Genomic DNA, 21,572 nt, shown 5'->3' with positions numbered 1-21,572 from the left:
TCCAGCGTCCTTTTCAGCCTCCGCCTTCAGACATCCTAACAGCTTGCTTGCTTCTTTGACCACTGTTATATGTTGAACAGATGTTTTCATTTAGCTGTTCACAGTGATACCAAGATATTTTTCTCAAGTGATTACATTTGAATTAGAGCCCCATGGTATGTGAGTAGTTCAGATTATTCTCTCAAGTTCTTATTACTGTCCGTTTGGTAATGTTGAATTTCATCTTGCATTATGCTGCCCACTTGCTGAGCTTTGTCAGATCCCTTGGAAGTCTATCTCAATCTTCTTTTGTCTCAGCCAGCCCAAATCACTTTGCCAGCTTCCTGTCTCTCTTCCAGATATTAAGGAATAGATTAAACCACTCCAGAAGTGGTATGAAACCTGGGGGTAATCCTTTGTAATCAGGGACAGAGCAAGGACAGGGGGAGAGGGCTCCCACGCCTCTGAGCCTGGGCACTGAGTGGTGGGGCAGAAGCTCTGGACTCAGTCTGACCCTGAGTGGCCTGAACCCCACTGAGCGTGAAGCAAGGGGAGGAGTTCCCACACCAGGCAAGCAGGGGACAGGTCTGGCACTGAACTGGCATCCTGCCCAGAACAATTTAGCAGGTGCACTTTGAAGTGGCAGAAAATTAATCACTTAGTCCTGTCCTTTTCCTTCCAAAATTCAAGTGGATTGAAGGTTCACAAGTTCCCCTGAGCAGAAACCAAGCTGGTTTGTCTCCTGTTATGTACTTTTTGGGGCTTAGGGTATTGTCGTGGTTTAACCAAGCCCTGCCACAACTTCCAGGCTACCCTCTCTTAGGGGGAACATTGCTAACTTCAGGAACCACCGACTTAGAAAGAGCTTGCTTGTCTTTGCTAGCAGTACAGCCACTTGAGAAATTTCATTCTCCTCCTGTTCAGCACTTCTGGACCTGTCCTTTAAATGTACTGAAAGGGTTGTTTTTTGACTTTTGCTCTCAGTCCTACCTACCATTTTATGAAGCAACTGCTTAGACAGAATCAGTTCTTGTTCCTTTTGTTTGGCCACACAATGTGCTCCCTTGCTTTTCAGCCGTTTTTTGTTTAGGGGCACTAACTACCTTTTCAGTGTTGATGCTGAGATAAATTCAACACACCACTGTACAGAGTGTAACAACTTTAATTTTACTGCTTTTGGAGTTAGGTTGTTTTGACTGTTTCTACTTGTAATTGTTTTTTTCTAATATTCGAGAGGCACAGTGCAAAGTTCTGGTACCATTTTTCTCACAGGGATGTTAAATTTGATTATGTAGCAGTCTCTGTTTCTTTGTGTCTTTGCCACAGTTGCAGTTTTCATTGCTTAGCATCTTTGCATCAGTTGCAGTGGTTTAGATTCTGAGTGTCCTGGGACAGGTTGTTCCAAGTCCTACCTACATTCTTTAAGATGTTGCAGAATTGTAACCTGCTGTGACGCTTAGCTAATTCCTGAACATGTTGCTGAAGTCACTATATATTTGTTTACTTTGACTTTGTTCCTTCTCTCTCGCTCACATGGTGCAGTAGATATTCCTTACCTGATCAGCAGGCCATTGGTAAGTCCAGGTTGCTTTAGTGGGATTTGGCTTTTAGTTAGCTTTTCTGCCTCTTCAGCCTTGGCTATCTCAATGGGATTTGTGTATCACCCATCTTGCAGGTTGATGTCTCTGCCTTTTTACCCACTCTGGATTTCCAGGTGGGTCATTAGTCTGCGATAAATTCTGCAGCTGTGGGCACACAGACTACAAGACATGCTGGACACTGTTTTGGTTGGTTTGGCTGTATAAAGTGGATGTTGCCTCATGTCATAGGGAATGGTTCACTGCAGGCTTCAGCATCAAAACTTAAATGCTCCCTGGAGCCTTTTGCTCCAGCTTCACAACTGCCTGCTCTGACTTGTGTTCACATGTGGTCTGTCAGCATTAGCTGCACTCTATGAAATGTTTGGTTTATAGAAATGATATCTCAGAAAGTACAGCCCTGTTTCTTGGTTAAAAAGTCTTTGGGTGCTCCTGCAGGATGTGCTCTGAGTCCCTCCAGTTCTTGTGCATCCCTAGTTTTGCTGCCTCTCACTGCTTGTGCCAGTGAGTGGGGCCTGAAGCTCACCATGATCTTTGGGGAAGGAGAGAGGGGTGTGTGGAAGGCCCTGGTGTTTTAGTGAAAATGCATGAGAAAAAGTACCAGAGGGCTTCTGCAGGGCACTGCTTGGCTTGTGTGGATTCTGGGCTGCTTCCACAGCTGAGTGTGTTTCACTGTTTGATGGGGCTTGATGTCTGGATGTCTCCATTGGTTGTGGAGCTGCTAGGCTGCAAGCCTGCTTGGCTTCTGGACTGTGTGTTGCAAGCTAGTGGCTCAGAGAGGTTGGGAGGACCTTGGCTACTTGGCAGAGGGACAGAATAGCCTCTGTCTGTCTGCAAAATTATTGTGTCCTTGGCTTGTCAAGGGCAGCCCTTCCTTTTGCCCCTGAAACAGCTGGTGTGCCCTGGGCCCTTATTACGGGACTCATCCGCAGTCAGCGCCTCCCTGTTTTGCACTGAAAATGCCTTGGATACAGAGAGTAGGCTTGTGTTTCTCAGCTGCAGGGAGTTGCAGCAAGGCTGTGTTTTGCTTGTTCTTTGGGGAATGCCGTTATATTAGTTAGCTCTACAGTAGCTTTTTTGCATAGTTTCATCTGTTCTTGCTGCTTTCATCCCTATTCCCAGTGGCTGCTTTTCTTTTTTTTTTCCCTTTGTGAGACTGTATTTCAGCTGCCACATTGACAGCAGTTGTCTGTTTATCCACAGAATAGGTACAACGCAGGCAGGTTTCCCCCACCCCCTTAGTCCCCATCCTCCAGCCCTCCTGGACTACATCCCCCGTCCCCCACTGCTTCACCTTCACTGGGAGCTCCAGCTCTGAGCCAGAGGGCTCCAGTGGAGGGGACTGCTGCCGGTGAAGGGGGGGAGATGAGGCATCCCACCGCCACCGGCTTGTGTTGCATCCTAATTGCAAATAGCCCTTCCGGAGTCAGCAGTTTGTGGGAATAATTGACAGGAGGTGCCGGCGAGGTGCTGAGTCAGAGCGAGGTGTGCTTGCCAAGTCACTGCAGCAGAAGGAGTCCGCTCGCTTCGCGTGGAGGGAAGCCAATGGACGGTGGGTTTCCTAGCTGCCTTTTGGGCCTCTTTCTTTCCTTTCTCTGAGGCTGCAACTCAGCAGCGATGATGCTATGCATGTAAGGGAGAAACCAGGGGGGCGGGCGAGCTCTTTATTTTTTGCTTTTTCCTTTTTGTTTTGTTGGTGTTTTTTTGGTTTTTTTGGCTGTGAGTGCTGAGGATTAGGAAATGCGGGCTCCATTCCCACCTGCTGCCACTGGGTCTCTGTGCTGCCATTTCTATGCTTCAAACAAGTAGAAGGGGTAGAAAACACATATTGGGGTTAGAGTCGAGTGAGTGGCCCTAGTGAAAGACTGATCCCTCCTGAGAGGAAAAGCAGCATGTGACACCCTTAGCCAAGCAAGGGGGATAGCTATGCAGGCCAAAAAACTGCAAAATAAAATGACTGAAAAGATGTTTTGTCCTGTCCTTCCTGAGGGTTACTTCTGCTGCAGTGTCCTACCATTTGTTTAGGGGTTTGAAATTACTTGTTTGACATGCAGGAAGATGAGTGCTTGTCCTATATACGTCTAGCACCTGATGGACCTCGAGGTCAGGCTCGTGAGAGCTTTGCCATTTATTCATGACCTTCTTGAGTATGGCTAGCATCAGTGTTTATACTAGAGCTGAATCTGTCCCAGAGATCTGGATCCTTTCCTTGTTTCAGGGTGACTTCAGATGTCTTTGTCTTTCTCCCCCTCTATACCACCGGCTACCATGGACAAAAGTTGGTGTTCATTTGCACAGTGATCTAAATATATGTATCTGCTCTGTGCTGCCTTTGTAGGGAGAACATATTATTTTTGCTTTTAGCAACCACTCTGTAGAAGGAGATGAGGAGCATGAAGACAGAGGCCCATGTATTTTTCAGAACCTTTCATATCTATGCTTCACTCCACCCACCCACGTTTTTAATGTTAATCTTTGTATAATCTTTCTCTTCACTGACTCAGGTAACAGCCATGTTATCTAGATCATCATGCAGCTGATGGGGAAAACTGAGGCCCAGAGATGGGAATCTCCTGAGTGCCACCCCATGCCTTTCCCAAGGGACCATGCTGCCTGTCCACTGATTTAGTTAGTGGCCTGCTGAATAGTTTTGATCCTGAGTTTTTATGGCAGTGGCTTTTGAATGGTTATCAACTCTGAGCCTTTAAAGAAAATCTGCAGTGACTAAATTGAATGTGGCTCTTCCCTCATCCTTGTCTCGACCACCTTCATGATGAATATTGTGGACAGGACCCCCAGAGAGGTGGCCCTGGGGTCACTGGGGATGATGTCTCTCTTCCTTTACTCCACCTTGCTACCTATTCACATACTGGGTGCAGTCTGTAACACTGGTGGCAATCTTAAACCATCTGTGCCTCGAGGACCCTTTGGAGGAAATCTTTCCCCACTGGGTTCTTCTGTGAGATCTAGGGATCTTGATCTAAGGGATAGCTTAGAACTCAGGGCTGGTTTGGGAGGCCCAGGATGCTCTGCTATATGACTGGCCTGCCTTCAATTTGTGTTTCTGTGTGAGCTTTGCAATGGATGGTGGAGATGTGCTAGCCAGAGCACTGCTGTAGAGGAGTGGATCTGGTCCTCATGCATTTTGAATTGTCTTCGTTGCTCAAGGAAACTATAGTTTCCATCTGGTTTAACGCAGCCCTCTCTCCTTATCCACTTTCTATCCATGGTGTGGCTTCACTCTGGAAATGGAAAAAAAAAAATAGAGCACTGTCTGTTACAATTGGGATTTTATAAGGTACCTATGGGAATTAAGCGCTCAATTCCCCCAGGTTCCTTTTAAACAGCCTAGCTGATGTGAATTTATGTTGAAAATAAGCAAGGAGTGGAAGCAGTCTTGTCAGCAGATCCACAGCTATTCTCCCTGTGTTTGGCGTAGCAACTGCCATGGTAAAGCTTATTTAGATTTTAAGGTCTCTGGGTCAGGACTTAGGACTGGAGTCTTCAAGAGGTGTCTGATGTGAATGGACCCTATGTCCTTGCCTCCTCTGGCCCTGAGCTGAGGGTCTTTTAAAACACTCATAAGTACTGTGGAAATACTAGTGTGTAATAACACTGTGTGTAGGGCCTCTGTGCTGTGCTCGGGCTTGACAAATGCACCTGACATCCACTGGACTGAGTCTGCTATGAGTCAGTCCGGAATGGTGAAGCTCTGCAAAACCAACCCTTCTTCCATTTCCAAGGAGTAAAAATGTGTATGGATGGTGAGGTGTAGCATTTCATTGCAACTCACTGCAAATAGCAGCAATAGAATTCGCTTTGCAGATAAGAGATTCTTTCTACAACTGCAAGAATCTTTTTTTATTCTCTTCCTCCATAACCAAAGAACGACGCCTTGCATCAGCTTTCTACAAATGGAGAAATTCAGTGACAATCATCATACTTTTAATTAAAAGTAAACAGTTATGATATTAAGAAAATAAAACAACTGCTGGAGACCAAACAATTAGTGGAGCATAGCTGTCACTTAGAACAAGGCAGGACACAAACAAGATGAAAAGGCTGCCTTCATCCTTGCTTATGAGTAAGAATTCTTCATGGATTTTGTTTTCATGGCTAAAATGAATTTCATAGAGTATTTTAGGTTTTTTTCCTGGAATTTGTTGCTCTGGCCATATAGCCAGGGCACAGGTGGCAGCTTGTCTTGTACCTTCAGAAGGGGAAAAGTGATTCAGGTGGGTATGCTGCCGACCCTGTGAGCCAGTGCAGAGCCAGCAGGTCTCAGAAAGCCACTGTTTTCCCTTAACAGTGATCTTCTTCTAGATCTTCCTCTTCCCTTGGCTCTCTGATGCATCTCCTGCATCTCTCACCTTTATGAAAGAGTTCAATATGTTGCTTGATGGACACAAAGAAATGTCCAGCCCTCACTGTGAATTTATGTGAAATGGGCCCAAGTTGTGTAAATCTCATTAAATTAGCCAACTGTGTAAGACTTCCATTTGTTTTGGCTTTGCTCAGAGAACAGCTTGGTTTGTTCTCTCAGATTTGAAGAGTTATTCAGCTTTGGAGCTCAAAATCAAATCACGGTCTAAAATCAGACCAGGTCTCCTTAGCTCAACTTTTAAAACAGAAACGTATTACACTCAAAGTCCATTAAAGTCAAAAGGCTGTCTTAGTGCGTGTGTATATATATAATATATAATAATGCATATATAACTCGGCAGCCAAAATAAAGCAGCACTGGGAAATGCAGATGTTAATGATGCCTTGTTATGTATCCTCTATCATTTATGGCACGAATCCTGTATCTTTTATGGAATGAATTTTATAGTCTAAGTGGTAGTAAGATTAGAGGTAGGTGAATAATTTATAGCAAATAATTTATTTAATGAATTCCTCTTCCATTTCTATTTGCAAATTGTTTGTGAACATCCTGTGGTTTCTTTGCATTTTACTTATTTGAGATTACTTACTGAATAGCTTCTACAAATAATATTTGACATACTGCAAGCTTGTGAGCAGGTTTGGTGGTTTTTTTTACTGTTTGTAGGAGGGGTAGCAGCATTTCAGCTCCAGGTTTGGTTGCTCAGCAGTGATACAGAGCAAAAGTTCATGCCTTAGTGTTTCACTATCCTGACAAAGTAATTGTTAGAATTCAGCAGTTTCTGAAAGGTATCAAGAATAAGCTATTACTTTTTAATAATTATTCAGACTGTTTGCATGGATAGGCAAATTCAAAATTCACTTTTGTCAGCGAGTGCTAAAATTGCTCAAAATGTGTTACTTCCTTTTACATTCACGTCACTGAATTAGAATAGTTGCAGAAATGAACAGAACGCTGTAAGGTCCACAGTGTGCTGTGCATATGCCTGACTTCAGGCATATTCTTGAGTAGATGCATAAGTGGTAGAGTGGCAATTCATGAACTTCAGCATATGTTTAAGTGGTTTTCTGAACTAGGGACCAAAATAGAGGAAAAAAACAAATTTATCTTTCATGAAAGTGAACATGCAAGAGAATTTTGTTTCCTCATCTGCAATTATGGGGCATGGCATCTTTTGGATGGGGAAGGGGGGAGGGGGAAACAATGATTTAAATACTGCATTAACTTGCAGTATTTCTGATTTCATCAAATACAAGGCAGTTAATCTGAAGTTTCCCACACATGTCATTTTGAGTATTTTTCCCCCTTAAATATTGGAGGAATTAACATGAAGAATTGAAAAAAAACCCAAACAAATAAAAAACCCTCTCCCAAAATCCTCAGCCATTAGTTTCAGTTGCTATTTTATTTATATCTTAATTTTTAAAGATTTCTCATATTTTAGAATATTTTCCATGTTCTTTTATCCACTTATCATGACTCTAAAAAAATCATTTGGAAATATTAAATATTGTTTGATAAAAGTGACCATCAGAGACACGATAACTTTGTCTGGGCCTGCAAGGAACAGGTATGAGTTACTCTAACATCTTAAAGAGCTGCCATAACAATGTAAACTGCTAAAGGTTTACATTCTTCTGTACAACTTTTGAAAGGTACACATTGAGGAAAGCAGCTTCTGAAGTTGTGTGATACATCCTTCAGCTTTGTAACACAGGTGGTGTTTCACTGGCCTGCTGGAAAGACGCAGTTGAAGAGTTGATTTTGTGGGTTTGTGAACCAGTGAGACCTCATGTTCTTCCCATTTGTGCCTTCAGGCTGAACTTTGTGGGGTCTCTTATGTCTAACAGAGGGTCAAGCATAGCACTGAGTACCTCCCCTGTACCTGCCCATCTAATTTCATGAATCCTATGGAAAGACAAGTAATACCTTTAAGGCCTTTTCTCTTCTGTTAGAGGGATGGGTGCAGGGGCCTTGTGTCCCGAGGAAACAATCGTTTCTGGGCCACAATGCCCATGAACATATTGAGTCTAAGTAGCTAGCAGAAGACCAGAGATGGCTCAGGCCAGTGTGGTCTGGAATCTGGGAAGGGAGAAAGCCATCTGTAGGTGATGAATGATGTGTGGGATGCAACTGCAGAAAGAGGCAGTCAATTTTGGTTGAAGAACAGTGACTGTTCCTGCTGACTTGCAAGGGCTGAAACGACCTCTTTGGAGCAGAGAGTCAAAGGAGTAAGGTGTTGTTTCTTATGCCAGTGATCAGAAATGCACCCAAGCCATGCTCTGCACCGAAGCCCCAGACGAGACATATCACAGGGACAAGTCTGCAAAACGTGGTCATCGATGTCCACCAATGTTTATATCTAAGTGACTTGCACCATGTACATGAGAAGAGGGCTTTTCCCAAAAGGAGAGTTTTTGGACCTCTGTACACGTCTTGCCCTTTAGGAGATGGTCTAGATCCCAAGCTTGCACACATAGAAATCAACAGCTTTGTGTAGCTGGGAAGGTGAGGAAACTTTTGTCAAGAAGAAGAAAGGAGTGCTGGAGCTGCACTAGGAGTGTGTGCTGCAGGGAGGACTGTGGAGTCCCTGGACTGTGTGTTCCCCAATCTATATTACTATTTATCGATCCATGCTCCTCACCCACTGTCCTCCTCCATGTTCTGTCCTGTGATTCCAGCCCCAGGGCTGGAGAGCATCCTGTAAGGAAAAGCTGACAGTGGAATTCCAAATTTTGCACCAACAGTCTTCTTTCCTCTTTCTAAGGCTTTCTGAACATTAATCACAGAAAATTTATCCATGCTTATTGCTCATCCTTGGCACCTTTTATGACCTCAGCGATGAACACTGTGAAATGGTCCCAACAGTCTGCCACGTTTCCTGTCACACTACAGGAATGCCTTTAGCAGCAAAACAAGTAGCACTGCATTAGGTTTAAAGGGGCAGTGATGCTATATCTTGCAAGGGCTGTGGGTACTTGTATCTATGACTGGAAAAGCATCAACAGACTGACTACTTGAAGTAATTCCATCCTCATTATTTTGGGATCAGAGCCTGGTCAGCTCAGGAAAGTGGGAGATCAAAGGTTGCTTTTGAATTTAGCTTGGGCTCACTTTCATAGAACCTTGAGATGAAAATGGCAGAGGAGGTTAGTTTGCAAAGAAGTGTGGCTATGTCTCCATCCAGTGGCTAGTGCCACTGCTAGTGAGTCAGCATCCCACAGAAATCCAGCTTTATTTGGGGAACTGTCCCAAAAGAAGGATGTGGCAGAGGGGAGGCTGTCTTCTTAAAACTGACTTTTATACAGGTCTAAGATGTGTTTTATCTTGTCTTGTGCCTTTCTGTCATCCTGTGTCCAGTGTTATAGACATAGACTTATTGATAGCATCAATAAACATATAATATTATAATATAATAATAATTATTATTATTAACTATTTTACACTAGCTTGGGAAAGATCCTGGCTATGCCAACTGGTTCTGCTGTGATTCCAATGGGATGGTGCACAGTTTCATACCTAAATGGCTGTGGCCATACATCAGGTTCACTCTCTGTCTCTCACAGTCAGCCAGGACAAGTTGAAACAGGCAAAAGGAAAGAAAATAGACAAATTTCCGCATCCATAGCAGCTGGAGTGAACGCCAAACAGATGGGCTCTTCCACCCCGATTATCCTAACCTCCTAAATATAGAAATACAGGCTTTTTTTTCCTTCTTCTCTTCTATTTTTTTTTATAAATTTAAATTACCCGAGGGGGTGGTGTTAGCTCACGCTAGGGCAGTGTTAACGAGTGCAAATAGAAGTCATCTGCTGACAGAGTCAGATCATGGCTTCTGCTCATGACTATCCCCTCACCCTGCCCCCACACATTTTTCCCGTTGGTAATGTGGGGGTGAGTAGGGGCTGAAGCCATTATCTCTGTGGGGTAGGGAAATTTGTATTTCCCTATGTGCATGAACCAGCCCTCATTTCAAATCCTGTCTGTGATTATGCAGATACACAGAGTAAATGAGCACCAAAGAAAATGGTTAAGAACTACATGTCCTCCTCACCTCCTCCTGCAGATGGTTTGATAAGTAGATGGGGCAGCTGTAGTCAAGTCACTGGAGGAGTTCACAGCTATTTTGGTTATCGTTGCACAAGCACGCTGATAGATGTAGAGTAGAAAGGTGCAGGGTCTGCTTTTTGTCATGTCCCAACCTATGGTTTTATGGAGCGTGCAGAGAGATTGAAGGGATGTCTTCTGGCAGCAGGCTGGTTGTGCCTGAACAACCTCACCCTTTTTGTTCTGCAGTGGTTGACACCAGCAAAACAACAGCAGGGCAATGCTTTATGTGATTTCTTTGGACTTCTTTTGCTGTACTGAGGGCTTGGGTAGGAAAACTCTAGTATTTTGGTTTTTTCTCCAGTGGGGAAACACAAGACCTCACCAGTGCTGTGTTTTCCATTCATCTTCCAGATAACTTGCGCTCTTTCTTGCCTGGGGGCTGAATTTCCTACCTGTTTTCAGGCTTTTATTCCCTGACCAGCCTTGGGAAGCAGGTGGCAAGAGGAGGTGCTGCCTGCATAAAGTGGCAGAGGACTATAAGGCTGTGTGTCTTCCCCCTGCTATCTTTTAAACTTGCACAGTGGAGAGTGCGTACACCTGGGTCTTGCTTTCCCCACCTCTAGGAAGGGAATGAATGACAAGGGTTTGTCTGAGAAAAAGCATGTGGGTGCTGTATTACTGTTCCCACCATAACCATGAACTAAGACATGTAAAGAGGATAAAGGTTAGGAACAAAACTGCACTGACTTGGGGCCCAGCCAGGCAGAACTGCGATGTTTTTCCCTTGTCATTATGTACAAGGGTGTGTTGTGCTCTGTGAATGTATCTACGCTGCCATCAGTGCAGATATACAAATAGACCATGTATAGACTTCAGAGACTCTGTGAAGAAGTTCTTTATCTTATGGGCTGCTCTCCATGTAAGGATGTCTGTAGTTTATTAAAGCTCTCAGGGCTCATTTTGCTTGTGTGCTCACGCTCTCCTGCAGAAACTCAAACAGTTTTATCCTTAACCCCAGGTGCCAGAGTGCCATATGTACTCTTGGCTTCTATAGGATCTGCATCTTCCTTGGAGGTGTCTCACATGCAGGAGAGGTCGACAACTTTTGGAGGAGGCTGGCTGGGGAAGGTGTGGAGTTTGCACAGTGGAAGAGGGCCTCTAGGAATAAGTTCATCCAGCAGCTGGCAGGGTGACAGAACTGCAGGAAATCCTGCCTTGAGGCAGGAGGATGAAGCTGGTGATTTCCTGAGGGTTGCTGTGCAGGGAATTGTTACCTCTGGTCTTTCCAGGGTAGAGTGCTTCTCTTGTTACACTGAGGTCATGCAGAGTAGCGTTGTCTGGACCGTGAAGCACACAGATGCTATAGATACTGGGTAGTGAGGCGAAAGCGAATACATCTGGAAGCTTCCCCTGGAAACAGTCTGTGTTTGGCATGGCAGGGGTCATTCCACCGACAATAAGACCTCCTGGGGCCATGCTTATATTTGCACTGTGTTCCCCAGAGCCTGGGTCAGGAGAGGGCTTTGCAGCCTGGACGCAGCGCCAGACCTGTGCTAGCTTCCATGTTTTTCCTTAGGAGTCAGGATGAGCTCTCGCAGATACTGCATATAATGGATCACAGTGAAGAGGCACCTAATTGGCTTTGCAGGAGAGGAGTTTTTGGCATGGTTTATTCACTCTGATTCACGAGTGGCTGTATCAAACCTGGCTGGCACAGCGCAGGGTCACTCGAGCGTCTCTGTGCTGTGCACTTGAGTACTTCTGACCAGCAGCAGCTCAGGGGTGCAGGCACACCCGTGCTGGCTCCTCCACACGCTGCCTGCTTGGCAGAGCTGCCTCACTCAGGCTTTGAGCCACTGCGCGCCTGATCCGCCTCTCGCAGCGGCTTCGCCTCATTCATGCTGCGCAGAGCCAGGGCTCGTCGGCCAGCCGGACCTGCATAACCCTGACGGGAACCACCACCGTATTTCTGCACCAACATCACGGCTAATCGACAACCTGCTCAGGTCCTCTCTATGGACACTAACAGTATTTTTAGGATTTAAAAGAATAGTGATACCTCAAGGAGAGACTGGTTGTGGTGCTCGTGTTTAAGGATGCCTGGTATTTTCAGTTATGCTTTTCATCCTTTCTTGCCTCAGTTTTACTTTTGGTAAATGGGGGTTAACAATCCCCCTGATTACAGTTGTTGCCCCCCTTAGTAACCATGGTAGTCATTATTGTTGTCCTATCTTTGCTTTGAGACACTTAACTATCTTGCCAGGTTTGAAAGACATGGCCTGGAATTTTCCTGTCCCTGGATTCTAGTTCAGACTGGCTTTGGATGGAAATTTTTACCCTCTTCTCTCCTACTTTTGAGAATAAGATTGAGGGGGAAAATGGGTTCCTGCATGTTTGAAAATGAAAATATTTTCTTTTGAATGCTGTCTTTCAGCCATGTTGTGCAGCCAGACCTCGAAATGCAACAGATGAGTGTTCTGTGTGACATAGGTGTGCCTTCTGTCACCTTTGAGAAAATCTACCTGAATTAGGCTAGATCAAGAGCCTTTGAAAAATCAGATATGATCATCCACATGCTCAGCAGAGGCAACAGAGAATTCAGCAATGAAAAAGCCCTTGATTTTTCACCCTTTGCAGCTTGTTTGTGTGCTAGGGACGTGCATCATGCTTCCCCCCAGCACACAAACCATGCTGAGAGGTACTGGGACAAAGCCAGTGCTCCCCTGCAGATGCCATGAGCTGAGCTAGGGCTGATCTTTGTCAGTAGGAGCAGGGTATAGGTCTGGGTCTCCCTTACCTGCCGAGGGGATTTCCTTTGTCATACTTGGAGGTGATGGAGAAGCAAGCCACCTTGTTCATGTTCAAGGAAAGAGGGAGCTGGTCAGGGAGGTGACCAAGGCAGGGGTGCCTGGGGATAAAGGGGCATGATGAGAGTGGGAACACACCAAAGAACTGGGGGTGGGAAGAAGAGAGGAAGTGGAGCCATATGGGACTGGATGGAGTGGACTCACTGGGAGTGAGTCACGTTAATGGGCTGCCCCCAAGCCTTCTCTTGTTCAGGCTACACTAGCTCTCTCAGCCTCTCCTGTGGGAGACAATGGTCACGCAGACGGATTAAGACTGGGAGTGGGTTCTTCTTTGTGAGGGACCCTTTGGCCTGATGATGCTCAGAGGATAGGGATATGATGAGATAAGACTGGCTGGGCAAGAAGACCAGTGTCCCATTCCAGAGAATCTGAAAAACTAGAAGAACTGAGCACTCTAAAACCTTCCCCAGGGATTCAGCAATTCTATCTTCTGGCTGGGACTTGAAGAAATACCACAAAGATAACCTGCAGTCACACATTTAGTGTAAAGTCAGTAAGCCAGAGAATTAAATATATGCTCAGTTTCTGTCTGTCCTGGAGGTCGAAAGAAACAGGAACAAAGTGATTTATTTATTTGTTTGTTTGTTTTAGTACATGATCAGCAGTGCCAATGGATATGACATCTGTTGCTGTTGCTTTTCTGGCAGCATCTGGGCTGAATACCTGAGCTGTGTTGATACTTGAGTGATTAGACAGTGTGCTTATAAACTACCTTGATGAAGTCTGGTACTTGTACAACAGGGGTTTAAAACGAGATGAATTAACATAATAAGAAGGTTATAACTATTAATAATTGCTATACTAGTAACAATAAGCAGCAATTAATTTTAAAAATCTGGATAGTTTAAATTTCTGCTAAGTAGATTACCCCTTTCTCCGTTCCTTGCAGGTATGTTATGTTTCTGAAATTTCTCCTGTCACTTCTGTGTTGAGAACTCATTGGTGTGGTGACCATTCACTGTTTTATGTTTCCTGCTGTTCCACTGATGAGGAGAAGAGTTTTAGTGCAGGAAACATCCAGGAAAACATGGTGTGGGACTTCTGCAGTAAAAGTATTTCATCATCATTGCTGGCAGTATGGGCATAATCTGTTTCTTCTTTTGGGAAGAAAACTGAGATGGAAAAGGAGAGAGATGATTCTACTGTAAAGTAAATGGCTTCAGTTAATGATTTAAAATGTAGAGAGGCTGCCAGACAATAGGGATAGGCACGTAATTTCCCCAGGAGTTGCACATGCTGAGCAGCACACATTTGTTAGCCAAGTGGGGGAATTGTAGCTGGAGTCTCTGGCAGCAAGGATTGCCAGGAGTGATGGGTGAGCTCACATATGCCATGTTACCTGCACATCTAGTCTCTCCCCACCATGGAACCATCAGGGGAAGAGGAGCCGCTGAGTGAAGTGGGGACACAGCAGTCAAAAGATGCTTTGGGGGCAATAGTGCTCTGCCCTGTTTTTGTTAGTATTCAAAAGAGTGGAAGTTGAGGACAAAATGGTCTCTTGGCTGAATGTGATGTGTATTTTGTAGAGGCTGTCTAACTCAGCCTTTTGCATGGAAGTGGCTCACAGTACCTGAACTTGGGCCCCTGACCCACACTAACTTAGTAGGTTTTTGCTCAGCAGCCATCACTCAGAAACAAGTTAAATGGTGGTGTTTTTCAGGGCTTGGGCAGAGAGATATCTGTATAGCATGAGGGACCAAACAGGAGGGAGACCAAAGTTCCCAGAGCACCTCCCTCCCGTCTCTCATGGTACCTGGCATTGCAGCAAGTTGACTGGAAGGACAAGGTGAAGCTGATCAAACATGGTGCTAATAACAGTTGATGGCGTAGCTTTCTCCCTCCCTTCCCTCTTGCACTTCTCCATCGTAATGGAAAGACACTAAGGCCTGTCAAACGTATGCCAAGATCACCATGGCTTATCAGCTCCAGTGAGCTGGGTCCTGCTGCAGAGTGGGGTTTGTAAATACTCCTTATTTGCAGTGAAGCTGTGGGGTTCGGCTGTCCTCATCTGCTTGCTCCTAAGTCTTTGTACAGGCAGGTTCAGTTGCGTAAGTGTTTGGGAGATGGCTGTTTGCTGCATGGGCATTCCTGGGAGCAAGTAGGAAAATTTTCTACATGGATTTTCTGGTTTCTTGCTCTCAGGTTGTGACAACACACAACAACACCCTGTGGTGTAAGTCACTGGCCACATGAAGAGCTGGTGCAAGCAGACTCTCTCAAACAGAAAGGGTTTCTTTCCTTAAATCATTCACCAGGTGATTGCAAATAGAGAGTAAATCATTTTCAAATGGATCATGAATTGAGAGTAAATAATTTTTTTAACCATGTGTTGTGAAGCAATCACAGATAAGTAAGAGGGCTGAAATGGACACAAGGCATTGCCTGGAGAGTAACTGAACTGCTTTCTCCTACAAAAATCAATGGCAACAAGAGAGCCTCCTCCCTTTCCCTGCCCTCTGATCTCCAGGTGTTTTACCTGCGGAAAAGTATCTACTGAATATACGAGTGGTGTTGTGAGAAGCCTGCAGGTAGTGGCTCTTAATTCCTAGGGGTGATACACATCTGGAGAGAGGGTTCATTTCTCTGCAAAATGTGTTAGTCTTTCCCAGTGTGGAAGTATAGCTTTTTAATTAAAGCAATCTCCCTCCCACCTTGGTGATCCTTGAAAAGATGTATTTCGTTCTGTCTGTCCACAGCACTTTGTGCTTTATCTTAATGGTTTAGATACAGGTTTCCTTACCTTCTGGGGCAGTTTGGAGACTGTCAGGTTTCTGGGCAAATGAAGCCTTCCCGTGTTTCTCCATAGTTTTGTTTCTAAGTATGTTCCTGTTTTCTATTAGTTAAACAACAGAGCAAATGAGAAATACTGTGAGCAATTACTTTCTAAAGTGAGGGGTGAAGGTGGGCAGGACACACACGTTTAATTTTTTCCTTTGTTCCTTTCATTTCACACTTTTTTTCTGGAATACTTTTGCTGTGGATGACTCAGGGGGTTCCTGGGAAGCCCAGTTAAAAACAAAGTCCAGTGTATAATTTCTTTTTTCTTGTCACCTGTGATCTTGCCTTGTAATAATTGAACTTTGGAGTAAGTCCCAGTCAATTACTCTGAAACTGCAGCTTTGTTATCCCATTAGCAACACCAAAACCCAAAACCAATCCCCAAGTTTTTGTTTTTTTCTCCCGCTTGAGAAAGGAATATGCCAACTAAAGGTTGTTTTTAGGTTCTGTCTTTTTCCAGTGCCCTGCATAGACAAACCATGTGTGGGAAAAGGATGCCATTAAGACTGGGGGAAGAGATGTTTCCCTTCCTGGTCAAGCCTGATCCAGGCTGGAGACTGGGATGAGGAGAGAGATCTGGACCTCAAGTGCTGGGCTCTGCAGGGCAGTTACTGTTTCCCAGGCTCTTGTTGGGGTCGTTCAGCCTGGAGAAGAAAAGGTTCCATGGAGACCTTATAGCACCTTTCAATACCTGAAGGGGGCTAAGAAAGAACTGGGGAGAGACTTCTTACAAGGGCACATAGTGACAGGACAAGAGGCAATGTCTTCAAACTGAAAGAGGGTAGGTTCAGATAAGATGTTAGGAAGCAATTCTTTACTGTGAGGGTGGTGAGGAACTGCAACAGGCTGCCTAGAAAAGTTGTAGATGCTGTAGATCCCTGGAAGTGTTCAAGGCCGGGGTGGATGGGGCTTTGAGCAACCTTGTCTAGTGGAAGGTGTCCCTGCCCATGGCAGGGAGACTGAAAATAGATAATCTTTAGGTCCCTTCCAACTCAAACCATTCTGTGATTCTACCTAGAATTAATTTCAGTTGAGCACCACAGGGTAGCAGAAGCACAGCTGTGAAAATAAAGCCACAGGTCGATTTGTAGAATTTCCTGTGATTGAAGTCATAATGTCTCCTCTTAATTAATTTAATTCAGGTTTAATTTATTGAGAGTTTGCCTTGATTTATTCCACTGCTCTCTCAGACAGCTTGTGTGAAGAGCTGCTGCATTTTCTTGCAGACTGGAAAGGCGTGTTATCATGTCATGATCTAGCACAAGTTCTTGATGATACTACCCCCATCCTCTTGCCTTGTCCACCCCTCCATCAGGGGGAAAAGAAATTGTAAAGGAAGGGATGCATTCACAGGTTCTGCTGTTGAAAGAGGAGTGAGAAATTTCTTAGGACTTGATAACCATTTTTGCATGGCGTTATCAGCATGTCTTTGCACCAGGCTTGCTACAAGTCCCATGGGCACAAGTCCTTAATCCTCGGGGCTGTTATTTCTCCTTTTGTGGCTCATTTGTATTTGAGATGTCCTTTTGGGATCATGGGCATGTTAGACGGCCAGCCTTACCCAATTTGCTTTTCACCGGGCAAGTTACACTGAGCGCCTCCCTCGCCTTCGCTGGAAGGCTGGATTCCCTTTATTCCCCCACCACAGGGCTTTGTTCTCCCCCTTCCAGCATGCACTTGTGCCCTCTGTGTGCTGGAGAGCGTCTCCCCCTCTCCATCCCCTTCCCCCTGTATCCTTCTCCCTATCCAAAGTCTCCTAGCAATCTTCTTGTTGTTTGTGAGGAGACAGCAATCCTCCTCCTCCTTCTCCTCCTGGCTGGGTGCAAGGCCCTGATTTCCATTTGAATAGCAGGCTTTCTGCTGAGGCTTCCCCACCGCCCAGGCGAGTGAACAAGGAGCCCACTGTTCAGGGATGGGATGTTCAGCCAGCCCTGACGTCCCTGCTGTCCTCAATGCGGCTTTTCAGCCCCTCCACTGAAGCCCGGGGCGCCGGGCTGGTGGGGGACAGGATCCCGGCCCTGGGCAACATGCCACTCATTTTAAGCAGCCCCAGCCTGTTCCCACTTCGGGCTTTATGGTGTATCAGAGGCCTGTTTGAGTCGCAGCTGGTTTTCGTGCGGCACCAGGGTAATAAAAAAGGGAGGGATAAGTCAAACTGGAGTGGTAGCGAGGGATGGGGAAGAGATAGGGTCCTTTGCCAAAGGTTGAATGATGAGTGGTTGCCTGCATGGGGGTGACCACGCGTTGTGGCCAGGACTTCTGTCTCACTAGCTCATGCTGACACCTCAGATCAAAGCTGACCTGTGCCTTGTGCCTGAAATATCCTTCTAAAAAACACATCCTGCCATGCAGGTAGCTGTCTGTATTGGCATTCGTTTGCAGACATGCAGGTGCACCTTCCCATCTCCAGGGTTTCAAGGGTAAAGGCAGGACAGAGGAGCAACATCTAACCTCCTGCCCTGGGACTTCTGAGCCTGAGCAAATCAAACCCTCCTGTGCCATCCCACCACTCAGAGCATGTTGTGAGGGCTGACCCTGCAGTGAACTGGTTGTGTTTGAAGCACTGGAGTCTTGTTAATACAGTCAGATGTGGATGAGGGCTGACAGCCCTCTCTGCTAATTTTTTTTGAGTTTTCCCTCCAGATGATGCTGGTGCAGGTATTGTGACAGATTGGTCTCCACCATGGGGAAGCTCCCCTTTCCAGTGAGGTGTGAAGGAACTTAACTACTTCTACTGCTTTCAGCATCCAAGGGGCTCTAGGTGGCATGAGAAATCCCAACTGGCAAGCCACGAAGGAGCTCCTAATGTTGTGATGTGCCAGCCTGACTGTGGGTGCTTCTTTTCGGAACCAGTTTCCTTTTTTATTTTTTTTTTTCTGTGGGCAGAGGTATGGGACTCCGGGTTTGTTTGTGTTTTCCCCCAAGTAGTGTCACACTGATGACATTTAAATTCAGTGGAGCAGGCACAGAAGGGGCAGCAGCAGAGCAGGCTTCCCTCTCTGCTGCTGTAGGAAGAGCCAGCTGGAGCGTGGGGACAGTGATGAGGCCAGGCAGACCTCTGCCAGGGCTGGCAGCAAACAAAGCCCACTAAAACAGGTTACAATGTGTTAAATCGCTAGTTCACAGCAGACAAGGAGAAACCTTTCTCTTCTGTCAGTATGGGTAAATTGCTCATAAGAAAAGATAATGATTTCTTTTGGTAACTGCTTAAAATTTTAGTCTGTCTGCACCTCTTTTTACCTTTCTTGGTTTATCTGCTCAGTGTTGTTCATTTGTCACTTGGATGCTGAGCTCTTGCAGTCCTGATTTCTGTCTTTTGATGAATACATCAGTTCAAACAAGCTATACCCCTTGGCAGCACTCAGATAACAGAGCATGTACAGAGCCCTGGGGGTCTTGCCTTCACCTCCTCCGCTTGTATCTCAGCTCTGGCAGCAAGGTAGGACTGGTGGTGCGAGGGTGGCACTGAATCCTGCAAGCAGTGTGGGGCTCATTCAGGTTGGTGGTGGAGGCTTGGAGCACAACAGATACTGCTTCTTTACTGCCAACCAAAATCCAGCATTCCCTGTTCCCCGGGGCAGGTGCCCTGAATGATGCTCTTTGGCTACTCCAATGCTCTTGCCACAGAGTCAGCCCTGTGTGAAGGACAGGCTGTTGTGGCTTCCTGTTTGTGACCATGGGTGAAGGGGCAGAAGAGAGAGTAAGAGACAGATCTGCAGAGGTGTGGAGGCTCTTAGCTGCTGTTCTAGCCTTTACTGACTTTGTTGGGAATTAGGTACTGAAATTTTCTTGGCACCTGGACATAATAAGTGGAGACTTTGAGCAACTTGGTGGCAGTACCTGGGAGAGGTACTGACACCTTCCCAGCTCAGTGGTATAATCTCAGGATGATTCCTTCTCCTGCAAGCAGTCTCCTGGCTGCCCATATCAGCCCTGGGAATGTCATTGCACTCTCAGATTTCATGCACCTGTGACTAGTAAGAAGGGCTTTCTTTTTCCCAGCACACTCTGCCTGCCATGCTGGAGTGGGAACTGGGAAGCTCTGGTGGACTGGCCCTTCCAAGTATTCATCAGTAAAGTCAATTATTCCAGTAGAAGCTATTTCATTCCCCACAGCACTTTCCTGTCTGTTTTGCAGAGAGATGCTGTGGCAGCAGCCACAGCTGCACCTCGGCAAGTCTGTGCAGATAACTCGCAGCAAGTCACAGAAAATGTATTCTTTCCGCAGGGGTTTAATTGGGCGGGGAATCACATTAGCAGGGAGGGCACACTTACGGTGCCATACGGTGGACATCACTCAAGCTGGGCATGAAAGGGCAGGCACTGCAGGGTGTGCAGCAGAGACCGAGCCATCCTGACTCCGTTCCCTGAGACTTGCAAAGGCTGAATAAACACAACACTTACAGTGGGGCACCTCAACTGAGCCTGGTTGCAGGAAGCACTACCAGAACTGTGCAGGGACCTCCAGAGATGTGAGTGCTCTGGCAGAGAATCCTTGCAGAGGGGGCAGTGTGTGTGTGCCTGTGCTGCTGTGTGTACTTGTGTTGTGGCCAGGATGTGTTTTAAAGGTGTGTGAGGAAATGTTGTGTTGGAAATGTTGCTTTGACTCTGTGAGTGGGCTCCAAGTTGCCCTCTGAGCCTCTGTTGGAAGACTGCTAAATATTGTGCTGCTAAATTAAATTGCCTCATAAGCAGGATAGTGGGGATACAGCTGGGCAGGAAAGGGGGACATTGGCTGAACTATGTCTCTTTTCTTGCTCTTTACTTTGTCATTCTTCACAAAGAGTTGAAATTGGATGACAAAATAGGAATCCGATCCTCCCCAAAATGTCATCCTCAAACCTAGCAGTGATTGGAAGGAAGACAGTATGCATAAACTTAGAGTGTGCAGGAAAGGACCTGGACTGGTTTAGTCCATGCCTGAAGCCTGAGCAAGCAGCTGGTGAGTCAAATCATATACATGTGCACACACACACACACACACACAGACAAACATGGAGCTCTACATTTATCAGTAACAGTGGAATAGCATGGTCTCTGCATGTGAAAGATCATGTCTGTGCTAAAGGTGCATCATCCAGGGAGGGTCATGCTGTCAGGGACTGCAAAGGAGAAAATCATTGATATATATTGCTGGAAGACCTAAAAGGTTACAGAAGCAGAACTAACTGTGCTGTTTAGGCTTCTTTTTTACATTTTTATTTATTAAAATGCTCTGGATGCAGAGTAGCTTCTCTCATTATTTATAAGTGTCGCTACCGCCTTGAAATGGAACTGCAGGCACTTTGATGAATGTGGTGAAAGCTTGTCTGGTGTCCCTGCCACTTCTCTAAAGTGCCTCCTGCGTCCTCTGCTGAATTGCTGTTTCATCAGTTTGGACAGCAGTGTTCCTCAGCAAATTGCAGTAAAAGTCTGGTTGCATCATCCCATGCTAATGGAAATGGAGCAGGAGGGAGTGAGCGTCCTGTAAGTTCCAGGCAGAGGAGGGACAGGAGGAAGAAGACAGACCTGCAGAGCCCCACTCACTTCTCCATCCTGGGAAGTTTAGTGGGATAGAGGTTCCTGTTCAGTACTGCTGTGAGTGTGCTTCTCTTCTGCCTTGTGCTGACAGCTAGCAGTGGCATCCCTGTTCAAATTGCCTGTGCCACAAAGCAGAAATTAGGTTGCTCCAGCCTCAGCCTCTGCTTCTGATCATTATAATGCCTATGTCTGGGAACAGTCAACTGATGGGCTGTACATGGAGCTGTCCTGATAGCTGAGTGCAGGGAGCTTCTAAAGGGCTTGAGGAACTCCTTTGGGGTCACAGAAGGCCAAAATACTGACATGGAAAAATCCAGTGACCAAAATGAAGGGAGAAGGTTTGTTTACAACACACAAACAACCACCAGACTGACCAACAAAAAACCAATCAACAAC

The 21,572-nt window shown here is 45.8% G+C and overlaps 1 protein-coding gene across 2 annotated transcripts in view; it reads left to right on the top strand.

Moving 5' to 3' along the window:
- Positions 1-21,572, top strand: part of IGSF11 (immunoglobulin superfamily member 11) — a 102,560-nt gene that overhangs the window by 6,711 nt on the left and 74,277 nt on the right. The window contains exon 1 of one of the 2 annotated variants that reach the window (XM_050332148.1): positions 3,064-3,129. The exons of the other annotated variant lie outside the window; for it this stretch is intronic. Coding sequence (XP_050188105.1) covers positions 3,123-3,129 — 7 coding nt within the window. The 5' untranslated portion in view covers positions 3,064-3,122. Of the gene's footprint in view, positions 1-3,063; positions 3,130-21,572 lie in introns of those variants that run through there. 2 annotated transcript variants of the gene reach the window in all.

Source organism: Myiozetetes cayanensis, unplaced genomic scaffold (assembly GCF_022539395.1).
Source record: "Myiozetetes cayanensis isolate MyiCay16 unplaced genomic scaffold, myiCay2020 scf5-8, whole genome shotgun sequence".
NCBI lineage: Eukaryota > Metazoa > Chordata > Aves > Passeriformes > Tyrannidae > Myiozetetes > Myiozetetes cayanensis.
This window is presented reverse-complemented; position numbering and strand designations above follow the sequence as displayed.